This window comes from Petromyzon marinus, chromosome 32 (genome assembly GCF_048934315.1).
Source record: "Petromyzon marinus isolate PM22_M1 ecotype Great Lakes invasive population chromosome 32, UKy_Petmar_22M1.pri1.0, whole genome shotgun sequence".
Taxonomy (NCBI): Eukaryota; Metazoa; Chordata; class Hyperoartia; order Petromyzontiformes; family Petromyzontidae; genus Petromyzon; species Petromyzon marinus.
In genome coordinates, this window is record NC_133698.1 from 7162556 (window position 1) to 7175672 (window position 13117).

General features: G+C 52.2%; 1 protein-coding gene across 1 annotated transcript; it reads left to right on the forward strand.

Moving 5' to 3' along the window:
• The first annotated feature begins 1668 nt into the window (after positions 1-1668).
• On the forward strand, positions 1669-11970 carry LOC142929626 (uncharacterized). The gene is made up of 2 exons (XM_076071249.1): positions 1669-3121; positions 9038-11970. Exons 1-2 carry the CDS (start codon positions 2991-2993, stop codon positions 9891-9893), a joined length of 987 nt encoding a protein of 328 aa, XP_075927364.1. The 5' UTR covers positions 1669-2990; the 3' UTR covers positions 9894-11970.
• Positions 11971-13117: the final 1147 nt, after the last annotated feature.

The window sequence follows — 13117 nt, forward strand, 5'->3', positions numbered from 1 at the left end:
TTAGGACTGTGACTCATGCAGCTGCAATGGCTGCTTTGGGTATGCGGTCCAGACCTCCCCAGAGACCCTGGCTGACAGAGGAGGTGTTCAGGATGATTGAGAAAAAGCGACAGGCCCACTGTCATCGGCTACAGAATCCCACGTGAGAGAATGAGGAGGCTTACCGCAGCCTTCGCTCAGAGGTTCGGAGAGCCGTGAGGCGCTGCAAGGATGGGTGGTGGTCGCGGGTTGCTGAGGAGATGGAGTCTGCCTCAGTGGCCCGTGATCACAAATCTCTATTTAACTCCATCAAAAAAGTAATCTGCAGCACCACACCTATTACCATCATTAGGGGAAAAACGGTGACCCAATCTCCAACCCCCAGGAACAGGTTTGCAGATTTGCTGAGCATTTCTGTGAGGTCCTGGGGGAGGGAAAATCCCTCAGCCAGGAAAACATCGTGGCACAAAGTGAGGATGACCCTGCTGAGGCTGCGGTGCCTCAAATATTGGAAGAAGTCACCCCCTGTGAGTGGCTGGCTGAGGTGCCATCTGTTGAGGAAGTACTGAAGGCGATCCGGAGTCTGAGACCAGGAAAGGCAGCGGGCAAAGATGATCTCTCAAGCGAAATGCTGAGGGAGGGCGGCGTTTGTGCACAGACTGCCCTATATGACATCATAACAACAGTCTGGACCACTGGACGGGTTCCGCAGGATTGGAAGGATGCCCTGGTGGTCCCCCTTTTTAAGAAGGGGGACCGCACAGACTGTAACAACTACAGGGGCATCTCACTCCTCAGTGTGCCGGGAAAGGTCCTGGCAAGGATTATTCAACATCGCCTTGCCAGGCACGCTGAGGAGAGGCTTGCGGAGTCCCAATGCGGTTCAGGAAAGGGCGGTCCTGCACAGATGCCATATTTTCTGTCCGTCTGCTCCAGCAGAGGTGTAGGGAATTCCAACAAGACCTACATCTCTGCTTTATTGACCTGGTCAAGGCCTATGATACCATCAGTAGGCCTGGGCTCTGGGTTGTTCTTCGTGCTTTTGGAGTACCTGACCCTCTGCTCACGATCATTAAGGACCTTCATGATGGTGAGCGGGCCCGGGTAAAACTACGTGGCCGGGAGTCAGAGCCATTCCCTGTACACCTTGGGGTGCGACAGGGATGTCCTCTGGCTCCCACATTATTTAACATCTATTTTGACCACGTAGTTCGTGAAGCCTTCAATAGCTGTACCGGGGGAATCTCCATATGGTACAGATATAATGGGAGGCTGATCGATGCCCGGGTGCGGTCAAGGGATGGCTCCCTATTGCTCAACCACGTTATGTATGCTGATGATTTGGTAATAGCTGCTCATTCAGAGGAGGAGTTGGAGACGCTGCTTCTGAGACTGGAGCGTGCCACTAAGAGGTGGGGCCTTACCATCAGCCCCACCAAAACTAAGCACCTGCCTGGGTATTTTGTACCATCGGACACTCCACCCCCACAACTCCCAATCGGTGATGGGGCAGTTGTGGAGAGAGTGGAGAGTTTCCCATACCTGGGCAATGTGCTTATGACCGGCTCCAGTTTAACAGCAGAGGTCTCACTCCGAATCAGTCGAGCGGCAATATCTTTTCATCGGTTGCGTAACGCTGTGTGGAAGCTACCTGGTCTGTCGCTCCGCACTAAGCTTCAGGTCTTCTCGGCCACGGTCATTCCGTCCCTTCTCTACGCTTGCGAAACGTGGACCCCCCTAATGGAACATCTTCGCCGGTTAGAAACATTTAGGCTGGCCTGCCTACGATCCATCCTGGGTTTAACCAGACTGGATTGTGTGAGCTCACAAATCCTTGAAAGATCTGGGCAAGGTCCCATCAGTGAGCTCCTCCGGCGGGGAAGGCTGCGATGGCTGGGTCATGTAGCCGCATGCCCAGCCACCGCATGCCGAAACAGCTTTTGTTCGACCCGTGGCAGCTGGGTCTGCCCCGTGACCTCCTGCCAGCGGGCGTTCGACACTTCACGTGGCCTCAGGGTGCACATAGCCTGGCACAAGCGTCGAGGTGACGTCACCGCCACTTAGTGGCGAATGGCGGTTGTTGTTGTTGAGTCTGTGTGGTGGGGAGCGATAGTGTAGCGGTTAGCGCGCTGCGCTATGAACCTGGCTCACGGCCAACAGCAGTGACGATTTTCTGAACCGGTCCCGGGCCTCCCCTAGGTCGACTCAGCCTCAAATGAGTACCTTGTGCGGTGTGTAAACATTGCGACTCGGGAGACAAAGGCGGTCGGGCGTGGTGCTGGCCACCCACCCCCTCGTGTACCGTTCCGGCCTTCATAGGTGCTCGCTAACAGCACTTGCCCCTACAGTCTGTGAAGGCTATATGGGGGATCTTTATCTTTGTGGCTGTGTGTGTGAGTCTGCGTGGCTGTGTGTGTGTGAGTGAGTCTGTGTGGCTGTGTATGTGTGTGAGTCTCGGTGGCTGTGTGAGTGAGTGTGAGTCTGTGTGGCTGTGAGTGTGACTGTGTGTGTGAGAGTCTGCGTGGCTGTGTGTGTGAGTCTGCGTGGCTGTGTGTGTGAGTCTGCGTGGCTGTGTGTGTGTGAGTCTGCGTGGCTGTGTGTGAGTCTGCGTGGCTGTGTGTGTGTGTGAGTCTGCGTGGCTGTGTGTGTGAGTCTGCGTGTGTGAGTGAGTCTGTGTGGCTGTGTGAGTCGGTGTGTGTGTGTTTCACGGTGTGTGTGGGGGGGAGTGGCTACCGCGCTACGAACCTGGCTCTCCGGGTTCGATTCCCGCTCACGGCCAACACCGGTGAGGATGATCTGAACCGGTCCAGGGCCTCCCCAAGGTCGACTCAGCCTAAAATGAGTACATGTGCGCGATGTGTAAACATCGCCACTAGGGAGGCGACCGGGCGTGGTGCTGGCCACCCACCCCTTTGTGTGTGTTGTGCCGGCCTTTATAGGTGGTCGCTGTGTGTCTGTGTGTGTTTAGGGATTATATCGTATTGCCATGAGGCCAGTCGTGTTAAGTGACGATGATCGCCGCTCATGCTCACAGCCACAGCCCTTTGTGTGTGTGCACTCTCTCGCGAGCAGGTAGATGGGCACCTGTACAGCAGTGCACGGACCACGTGCACCTGCGCAACGTTTACGGGCGTCATAATCGGTGTGTACATATATGTGGTCATCATGCTGACACTGTGTATGTTGTTCCGCACACACGTCTAGACAAAGATGCACGGTGTGGGTGTGGGTAGATCTACGTGTGTGTGTGGGTGTGTGTAGATCTACGTGGGTGTGTGTAGATCTACGTGTTTGTGTGGGTGTGTGTAGATCTACGTGTGTGTGTAGGTGTGTGTAGATCTACGTGTTTGTGTGTGTGTAGATCTACGTGTTTGTGTGGGTGTGTGTAGATCTACGTGTTTGTGTGTGTGGGTGTGTGTAGATCTACGTGTGTGTGGGTGTGTGTAGATCTACGTGTTTGTGTGGGTGTGTGTAGATCTACGTGTGTGTGTAGGTGTGTGTAGATCTACATGTGGGTGTGTGTAGATCTACATTATGGAACGTATCGTACAGAGTAAACCACTTTGGTCTGCGCTCCTTCCACGGAGGAGGAGGAATAGCAAAACTACACGAACTCTCTGCTGAAGCCCTCTGATAGCTTTGCAGACCTCAACGTTGGCATTTAGCTCCTGAACATATTTCCATCATACGCAATAAAATAAAAGTTGTATACAGTCCTACAAACAAGTGTAACCTGTATAGTTTATTGGTCTATTTATCAAACAGAGGATCTGTCGGTTCAGATTCAGTCTACGACCGACTCACTCTCAATGCTCTTTATCTTGTCAGATTTCAGAAACTATGCAGTACCACGGTGGCTAGGAGATGTTAACTACCTCGCCCGGTATACAGGAAGTCGTGGGTTTTTGCGTGTTCTTCCAGTGTTCGTGTGGATTCTTCTCCGGGCCCTGCGATTTTTCCCACTACATTTAGAAAGATGCGTTTAGAGAATTTGGCTGTTATAAATTTCCACGTGATAAGCCACTTCTTTGAGCTATCATTTGTGGCCAGGTCACTTTTGAAAAAGAGATATATAGGTCAATGGGCCTTACCTGGTAAAATAAAAATGGTTTAGTTGAATGCGCATTATATACATTGGCAGAAAAGTGGAAGTCTGTAATCCTCTGTACCCTGAAATGCTGCAGGGCACTTTGATAAAAGCACGCCATGCGTCGTAAAGTGGTCACACTAAATATATCGGCACATTAATTTACGTAATTAGCAAAAGTCAAAACGTAGAGCCACTGCGTATCAGTCACTTGACCCAGGGGTTTCCGGCCAGCTGACTCAGCGGTGGACCTGGTAAAATAAAAAAAAGAGTTGAGTTGATGCAGGGAATGAGTCGGGTTGCCACGCATTGTAGGCACGTCGCTCCCGTCTGTATCCAGGGGAATGCCGGTGCGTAAGTGGGTGGTTTATTTTAAATTCAGGGCTATCTGGTCTTCTCCCATATGACGCCAAAATCTTATTCAAGATATTGACATGACACATAGCTACTCAGTGAACGTGCAACGTTGCGCCAACGTTGGCCATTCGCCCCCTTATTGGCAGACCAATGTCAGGAGCTGAGTTGACTTAGCTTGTGCCGCATAGGGACAGCTGCCACTAAGGGGGGGGGGCGGGGGGGGTTCCCTTCGGATGCGCTGAGACGAGATGTAATCATGTAAGGCGCTTACCTCTGAGATCCCCGGTGTTTGAAGGGAGCTGGATCCTAATGAATGATGCGACTGATGTTATTCGTGATAGAGTTGTTGTTGTTGCTGTTTGGGTTAGATCGCGTAAATGTGTCGTACACCCACCGCCACCCAACACAGCCAATCAGTGAGGTTTGTCACGTGAACCAAACGTGTTACTACTTTAGCACCACGGCATTTACAATTAAGGACGACGTTTCGCTGGTGATTCACAACCAGCATCGGCGAGGCGATTGACAGGAATGTGAATGGCGCGGGTTTGCTCTCCAACACACCGGCGGTGCTGAAGCAGCAACTAATTGACGCGTTTTGTTCACGTGACAAACCTCGCTGATTGGCTGTGTCGGGTGGAGGTGGGTGTACGACACATTTACACATTAACGCGATCTGACCCAACAGAAAGAAAACAAAAACCTTATCATCAATCATTTATTTTGTATCATTATTGGCTAAACATCTCAAATGCAGGACTCTCTTTAAAACAAGCCTCGAGACTCAGTGAGTCTCTTCACGGATTAGTTGTCCACTATGGAGGTTTCTCAGTTCGCGATACGATGTTCTACATCATAGGCCGCCTTGCAAAATAAAAGACGTTGTATGTCTGAACGGGGTTCGCCGCCCGGCTATAAATAAACTCCACGTGCTTTGCACGCGCGACCGTACGGAGTACGCACGCGCGCGCACGTGTAGGTAAGTGTGTGTGCACGTGTAGGTATGTGTGCACGCACGTGTAGGTAAGTGTGGACGCACGTGTAGGTGAGTGTGTGTGCACGTGTAGGTAAGTGTGCACGCACGTGTAGGTAAGTGTGCACGCACGTGTAGGTAAGTGTGCACGCACGTGTAGGTATGTGTGCACGCACGTGTAGGTAAGTGTGCACGCACGTGTAGGTAAGTGTGTGTGCACGTGTAGGTATGTGTGCACGCACGTGTAGGTAAGTGTGCACGCACGTGTAGGTAAGTGTGTGTGCACGTGTAGGTAAGTGTGTGTGCACGTGTAGGTAAGTGTGTGTGCACATGTAGGTAAGTGTGCACGCACGTGTAGGTAAGTGTGCACGCACGTGTAGGTAAGTGTGTGTGCACGTGTAGGTAAGTGTGTGTGCACATGTAGGTAAGTGTGTGTGCACGTGTAGGTAAGTGTGTGTGCACGTGTAGGTAAGTGTGTGTGCACGTGTAGGTAAGTGTTCGCGCACGTGTAGGTAAGTGTGTGTGCCCGTGTAGGTAAGTGTGTGTGCACGTGTAGGTAAGTGTGTGTGCACGTGTAGGTAAGTGTGTGTGCACGTGTAGGTAAGTGTGTGTGCACGTGTAGGTGAGTGTGTGTGCACATGTAGGTAAGTGTGTGTGCACGTGTAGGTGAGTGTGCGCGCACGTGTAGGTAAGTGTGTGTGCACATGTAGGTAAGTGTGTGCGCCACGTGTAGGTAAGTGTGTGTGCACGTGTAGGTATGTGTGCACGCACGTGTAGGTAAGTGTGTGTGCACATGTAGGTAAGTGTGTGCGCCACGTGTAGGTATGTGTGCACGCACGTGTAGGTAAGTGTGCGCCACGTGTAGGTATGTGTGCGCGCACGTGTAGGTAAGTGTGCACGCACGTGTAAGTAAGTGTGAGCGCGCGTGTAGGTATGTGTGCACGCACGTGTAGGTAAGTGTGCACGTACGTGTAGGTAAGTGTGCACGCACGTGTAGGTAAGTGTGCACGCACGTGTAGGTAAGTGTGCACGCACGTGTAGGTAAGTGTGCGCGCGCGTGTAGGTATGTGTGCACGCACGTGTAGGTAAGTGTGTGTGCACGTGTAGGTAAGTGTGCGCGTGCGCGCAGGCTGGAGGAGTGGGGAGACCGCTGCGGGATGATGTTTGTCTGAGGGGTGCGCAATTGGGTCGGTGTTTAATTGTGCGCGCGCGTGTCAGCGGCTAAACGCGTGCGTGCGCGCGGACCCGCCAATGTGTCCTCGTGCATGAGCGGACTCTGGCTCTGGCTAGAGATGTCAACTACCTCGCCTGGAACGCAGGAGGTTCGTGGGGTTCCATCCGGAGACTGCCGCCTGTATATTTGGAGTTGTGCGTGCTCCTCTCTCCATATCTAGAAACGTGATTTCGGAGTATTTGGTAGCGAGAAATTTCCACGTAAAAAGCCACTGTCGCTGAGCTCGCATTTGTGCTGAGGTCGCGACCTGAAAAAGAGCGAGACAGCTCAGTGGGCCTTACCTGGTAAAATAAAACAAAAACAAATAGTTTATAGATACATTTGTAGAGTTACTATACGTGCACAATTGTACCGGTGAGTGCACGCGTGTATATATTGTATAACTGTGCCGTTGTGTCAATGAGTGTGTTATCCCCTACGGGAGTGTACGTCACTGAATGTGTGATCGGAAATAGTACTTGTCCCAAAAGTGGGTGAAGGCTACAAGGGGAACTTTGTGTGTGTGGGGGAGGTGTAGTGCTTAGCGCGCCGAGCTATAAACCCGGCGACCCGAGTCATATTTCCCACTCACGGTCAACATTCGGGGACGAACAATCTGAACCGCTCCTGGGCCTCCCCTGTCTCGACTCAGCCTAAGCCGAGTGTATGTACCTGGTGCAGTGTGTAAACGTGAGTACTAGGGAGACAAAGGCTAGCCACCCACCACGCTATCATAGGTACTTACTAACTTTACACCACAATCAGTGTGAAGGCTATGCAGGGGGTCCTTGTTGAGTGTGTGAGTGCATGTCAGTGTCTATGTGATTGTTGCGCGCGTGTGTGTGTGCCGTGTGTGAATGTGTGTCACTGCACCTGTGAGCGCATTTCATCACAGTATGTGTGTGCATGTTTGTATCTTTCGTGTGTGAGTACATGTGAGTGTGTGAGTTTGAGCGTATCTGTCTGTGAGAGTTGATGTGTCGGTGTCTATGTGAGTGCACGCCAATGTCTGTATCGGTGTGTGTGCTTACGCGTGAGTATGCGTCTGTATCTGTCTGTGAGTACACGTGTCTGAGTGTTGGATGAGAGAGCCGTAGATGTGTGTGTGTGATGAGGGAGAGTGAGGTGTGTGTGTGTGATGACAGAGAGAGAGAGAGAGGTGTGTGTGTGTGATGAGAGAGGTGTGTGTGTGATGAAAGAGAGGTGTGTGTGTGTGATGACAGAGAGAGAGTGAGGTGTGTGTGTGTGATGAGAGATAGTGAGGTCTGTGTGTGTGATGAGAGAGAGAGAGGTGTGTGATGAGAGATAGTGAGGTCTGTGTGTGTGATGAGAGAGAGAGGTGTGTGTGTGTGTGTGTGATGAGAGAGGTGTGTGTGTGTGATGACAGAGAGAGGTGTGTGGGATGAGAGAGTGAGGTGTGTGTGTGTGTGATGAGAGAGGTGTGTGTGTGTGTGATGACAGAGAGAGAGAGGTGTGTGTGATGAGAGAGAGTGAGGTATGTGTGTGTGATGAGAGAGAGAGAGAGGTGTGTGTGATGACAGAGAGAGAGAGGTGTGTATGTGTGACGAGTGTGTGTGTGTGTGATGACAGAGAGAGAGGTGTGTATGTGTGACGAGTGTGTGTGTGTGATGAGAGAGAGAGAGTGAGGTGTGTGTGATGTGTGTGTGATGAGTGTGTGTGTGTGATGAGAGTGTGTGTGTGATGAGAGGGTGTGTGATGAGAGTGTATGTGATGTGTGTGTGATGAGAGTGTGTGTGATGTGTGTGTGATGTGTGTGTGATGAGAGTGTGTGTGTGATGAGAGTGTGTATGATGAGAATGTATGTGATGTGTGTGATGTGTGTGTGATGAGTGTTTGTGTGTGATGAGTGTGTGTGTGATGAGAGTGTGTGTGATGAGAGTGTGTGTGATGTGTGTGTGATGAGAGTGTGTGTGATGAGAGTGTATGTGATGTGTGTGTGTTGAGAGTGTGCGTGATGAGAGTGTGTGTGATGTGTGTGTGATGAGAGTGTGTGTGATGAGAGTGTGTGTGATGAGAGTGTGTGATGAGTGTGTGTGATGTGTGTGTGATGAGAGTGTGTGTGATGAGAGTGTGTGATGAGTGTGTGATGTGTGTGTGATGAGAGTGTGTGTGATGAGAGTGTGTGATGAGTGTGTGATGTGTGTGTGATGAGAGTGTATGTGATGAGTGTGTGTGTGATGAGTGTGTGTGTGATGAGAGTGTGTGTGATGAGTGTGTGTGTGATGAGAGTGTGTGTGATGAGAGTGTGTGTGATGTGTGTGATGTGTGTGTGATGAGAGTGTGTGTGATGAGTGTGTGTGTGATGAGTGTGTGTGTGATGAGAGTGTGTGTGATCAGAGTGTGTGTGATGAGAGTGTGTGTGATGAGAGTGTGTGTGATGTGTGTGTGTGTGCGCTCTGCATTGCAGTGGCTCCAACGCGCTGACGTCAGCGCAATCTGAGCGCCTGCAAAGGCGTCGAGTCACGTGCAGCGGAACATCGCAACCCGCAAAACACGGGCACGACGAGGCGCCCCACTTCGAGATGGCTCCCCTACCCAAACACCCCCACACCCACACATCCACACCCACACAGCCACACACCCACACTCCCACGCACCCAAACGCACACACCCACACACCCACACATCCTCACCCACACACCCACACACCCACACATCCACACCCACACAGCCACACACCCACACTCCCACGCACCCAAACGCACACACCCCCACACCCACACACCCTCACCCACACACCCACACACCCACACATCCACACCCACACAGCCACACACCCACACTCCCACGCACCCAAACACACACACCCCCACACCCACACACCCTCACCAACACACCCACACACCCACACATCCACACGCACACATCCACTCCCACACAGCCACACACCCACACAGCCACACAGCCACACACCCACACCCACACACCCTCACCCACACAGGCACACACCCACACACCCACACGCACACACCCACACATCCACTCCCACACAGCCACACACCCACACAGCCACACACCCACACTCCCACGCACCCAAACGCACACACCCACACACCCTCACCCACACAGCCACACACCCACACACCCACACATCCACACGCACACACGCACACACCCACACATCCACTCCCACACAGCCACACACCCACACAGCCACACACCCACACACCCACACGCACACCCACACACCCACACACCCACACACCCACACGCACACATCCACACACCCACACGCACACACAACAACCGCCATTCGCCACTAAGTGGCGGTGACGTCACCACGACGCTTGTGCCAGGCTATGTGCACCCTGAGGCCACGTGAAGTGTCGAACGCCCGCTGGCAGGAGGTCACGGGGCAGACCCAAGTGCCACGGGTCGACTGACTGAGATGACTGGCTGATGCACCACCTTGTGCCCCCTACTGTGCCAACCTGCTGTGCTTTAGCCACCCGGCGCTCCGCTCGTTATTCTGAGCGTCGCTCCTCCGCCCTCCGTTGTTGTTGGAGGGCGACTGCCTCCAACTGCCCAGTAGCATCCTTCACGAGCCTCCTCCACAGAGGTCGATCTTGACACCGCTGGTACCAGTCATCGGCAAGTCCACTCAGCTCCACGTCATCCTGTACCACATCACTCCATCTCTTGTCTAGCCCGTGCCGCGCCCGCTTAGCCCCCTCAATCCTGCCGAACAAAAGCTGTTTCGGCATGTGGTGGCTGGGCATGCGGGCTACATGACCCAGCCATCGCAGCCTTTCCCGCCGGAGGAGCTCACCGATGGGACCTTGCCCAGATCTTTCAAGGATTTGTGAGCTCCTCACACAATCCAGTCTGGTTAAACCCAGGATGGATCGTAGGCAGGCCAGCCTAAATGTTTTTAACCGGCGAAGATGTTCCATTAGGGGGGTCCACGTTTCGCAAGCATAGAGAAGGGAGGGAATGACCGTGGCCGAGAAGACCTGAAGCTTTGTGCGGAGCGACAGACCAGGTAGCTTCCACACAGCGTTACGCAACCGATGAAAAGATATTGCCGCTCGACTGATTCGGAGTGAGATCTCTGCTGTTAAACCGGAGCCAGTCATAAGCACACTACCCAGGTATGGGAAACTCTCCACTCTCTCCACAACTGCCTCATCACCGATTGGGAGTTGTGGGGGTGGAGTGTCCGATGGTACAAAATACCCAGGCAGGTGCTTAGTTTTGGTGGGGCTGATGGTAAGGCCCCACCTCTTAGTGGCACGCTCCAGTCTCAGCAGCAGCGTCTCCAACTCCTCCTCTGAATGAGCAGCTATTACCAAATCATCAGCATACATAACGTGGTTGAGCAATAGGGAGCCATCCCTTGACCGCACCCGGGCATCGATCAGCCTCCCATTATATCTGTACCATATGGAGATTCCCCCGGTACAGCTATTGAAGGCTTCACGAACTACGTGGTCAAAATAGATGTTAAATAATGTGGGAGCCAGAGGACATCCCTGTCGCACCCCAAGGTGTACAGTGAATGGCTCTGACTCCCGGCCACGTAGTTTTACCCGGGCCCGCTCACCACCATGAAGGTCCTTAATGATCGTGAGCAGAGGGTCAGGTACTCCAAAAGCACGAAGAACAACCCAGAGCCCAGGCCTACTGATGGTATCATAGGCCTTGACCAGGTCAATAAAGCAGAGATGTAGGTCTTGTTGGAATTCCCTACACCTCTGCTGTAGCAGACGGACAGAAAATATGGCATCTGTGCAGGACCGCCCTTTCCGCACATTCCCACACACCCACACCCACACAGCCACACAGCCACACACGCACACATCCACTCCCACACAGCCACACAGCCACACACCCACACGCACACATCCACACCCACACACCCACACATCCACTCCCACACACCCACACATCCACTCCCACACGCACACACCCATACAAACAAAACAAACAAAGATCCCCCATATAGCCTTAACAGACTGTAGGGGCAAGTGCTGTTAGCGAGCACCTATGAAGGCCGGAACGGTACACGAGGGGGTGGGTGGCCAGCACCACGCCCGACCGCCTTTGTCTTCCTAGTGGCAATGTTTACACACCGCACCAGGTACTCATTTGAGGCTGAGTCGACCTAGGGGAGGCCCGGGACCGGTTCAAATAATCGTCACTGGTATTGGCCGTGAGCGGGAATCGAACCCGGGTCGCCAGGTCCATAGCGCAGCGCGCTAACCGCTACACTACCTGATGAAGGCCGCTTGTGTTGTGGCCGAAACGTCGTGAGAATATTATTGTGTTATTTTATTTTATCAATTTATTATTTTATTCTCATTCTACGTGACTTTACCGAAAGAACCAAAGAAGATGAATCCTTGCAGTCACGAAAGCTTTAAATCGAAATTTAAGTTGAACGTGTTGTCTATATTTATTTAAAGTTGCGCATTTTGATGTGACGTCACATTTCTCAACCCCCCCCCCTCGTCACACATCGTCACAAATGTCTGACCCCTCCCCCCTAGGTGCGTGACGTCATTTATGTACGGCCCCTTTGCAGGGTTGCACATTACATAAATCATTTTTAGACATTTTTGGAACGGAACCATGGAGTGTGGTAACAAGGGCACAAAGGGATATTGTCTTTATCTTACCAGGTAAGGCCCACTGAGCTATATAGAGCTCTTTTTCAGAAGCTACTTGGCCACAAATGATAGCCCAATGAAGTGGCTTATCATGTACAAATGTACAGCAGCCAAAGATTCTTAAAGCACGTTTCTAAATGTGGAGGGAAAACCCGGAGGGACCGAAGAAAAATCCTTGCGACCACAAAAAGAGAGACACACGCACACTCCAAATATACAGCAGCAGTAGGCGTCAGGGTCTGGATTCAACCCACGACCTCCTGTGTACCAGGCGAGGTAGTTAACATCTCCTAGCCACCGTGATGATGAGAGAGACATGCACACTCCAAATATAGAGCAGGCGTCAGGGTCTGGATCGAACCCACGATCTCCTGTGTACCAGGTGAGGTAGTTAACATCTCCTAGCCACCGTGATGATGATGAGAGAGACATGCACACTCCAAATATAGAGCAGGCGTCAGGGTCTGGATCCAACCCACGTCCTCCTGTGTACCATGCGAGGTAGTTAACATCTCCTAGCCACCGTGATTATGGTGAGAGACAGAGACAGAGACACACACACACTCACAATATACACAGCAGGTGTCAGGGTCTGGATCGAACCCACGATCTCCTGTGTACCAGGCGAGGGAGTTAACATCTCCTAGCCACCGTGATGATGATGATGAGAGACAGAGACACACACAAACTCCAAATATACAGCAGGCGTCAGGGTCTGGATCGAACCCACTACCTCCTGTATACCAGGCGAGGTAGTTAACATCTCTTAGCCACCGTGATGATGATGAGAGAGGCATGCACACTCCAAATATAGAACAGGCGTCAGGGTCTGGATCCAACCCACGTCCTCCTGTGTACCAGGTGAGGTAGTTAACATC

Bases quoted from the DNA above. Each gene is read 5' to 3' on its own strand.
- LOC142929626 (XM_076071249.1), top strand. From the start codon at position 2,991: ATGATCGCCGCTCATGCTCACAGCCACAGCCCTTTGTGTGTGTGCACT. The intron at 3,122-9,037 runs GTGTGTACATAT...TCTGCATTGCAG, and splicing joins GTTTACGGGCGTCATAATCG to TGGCTCCAACGCGCTGACGT.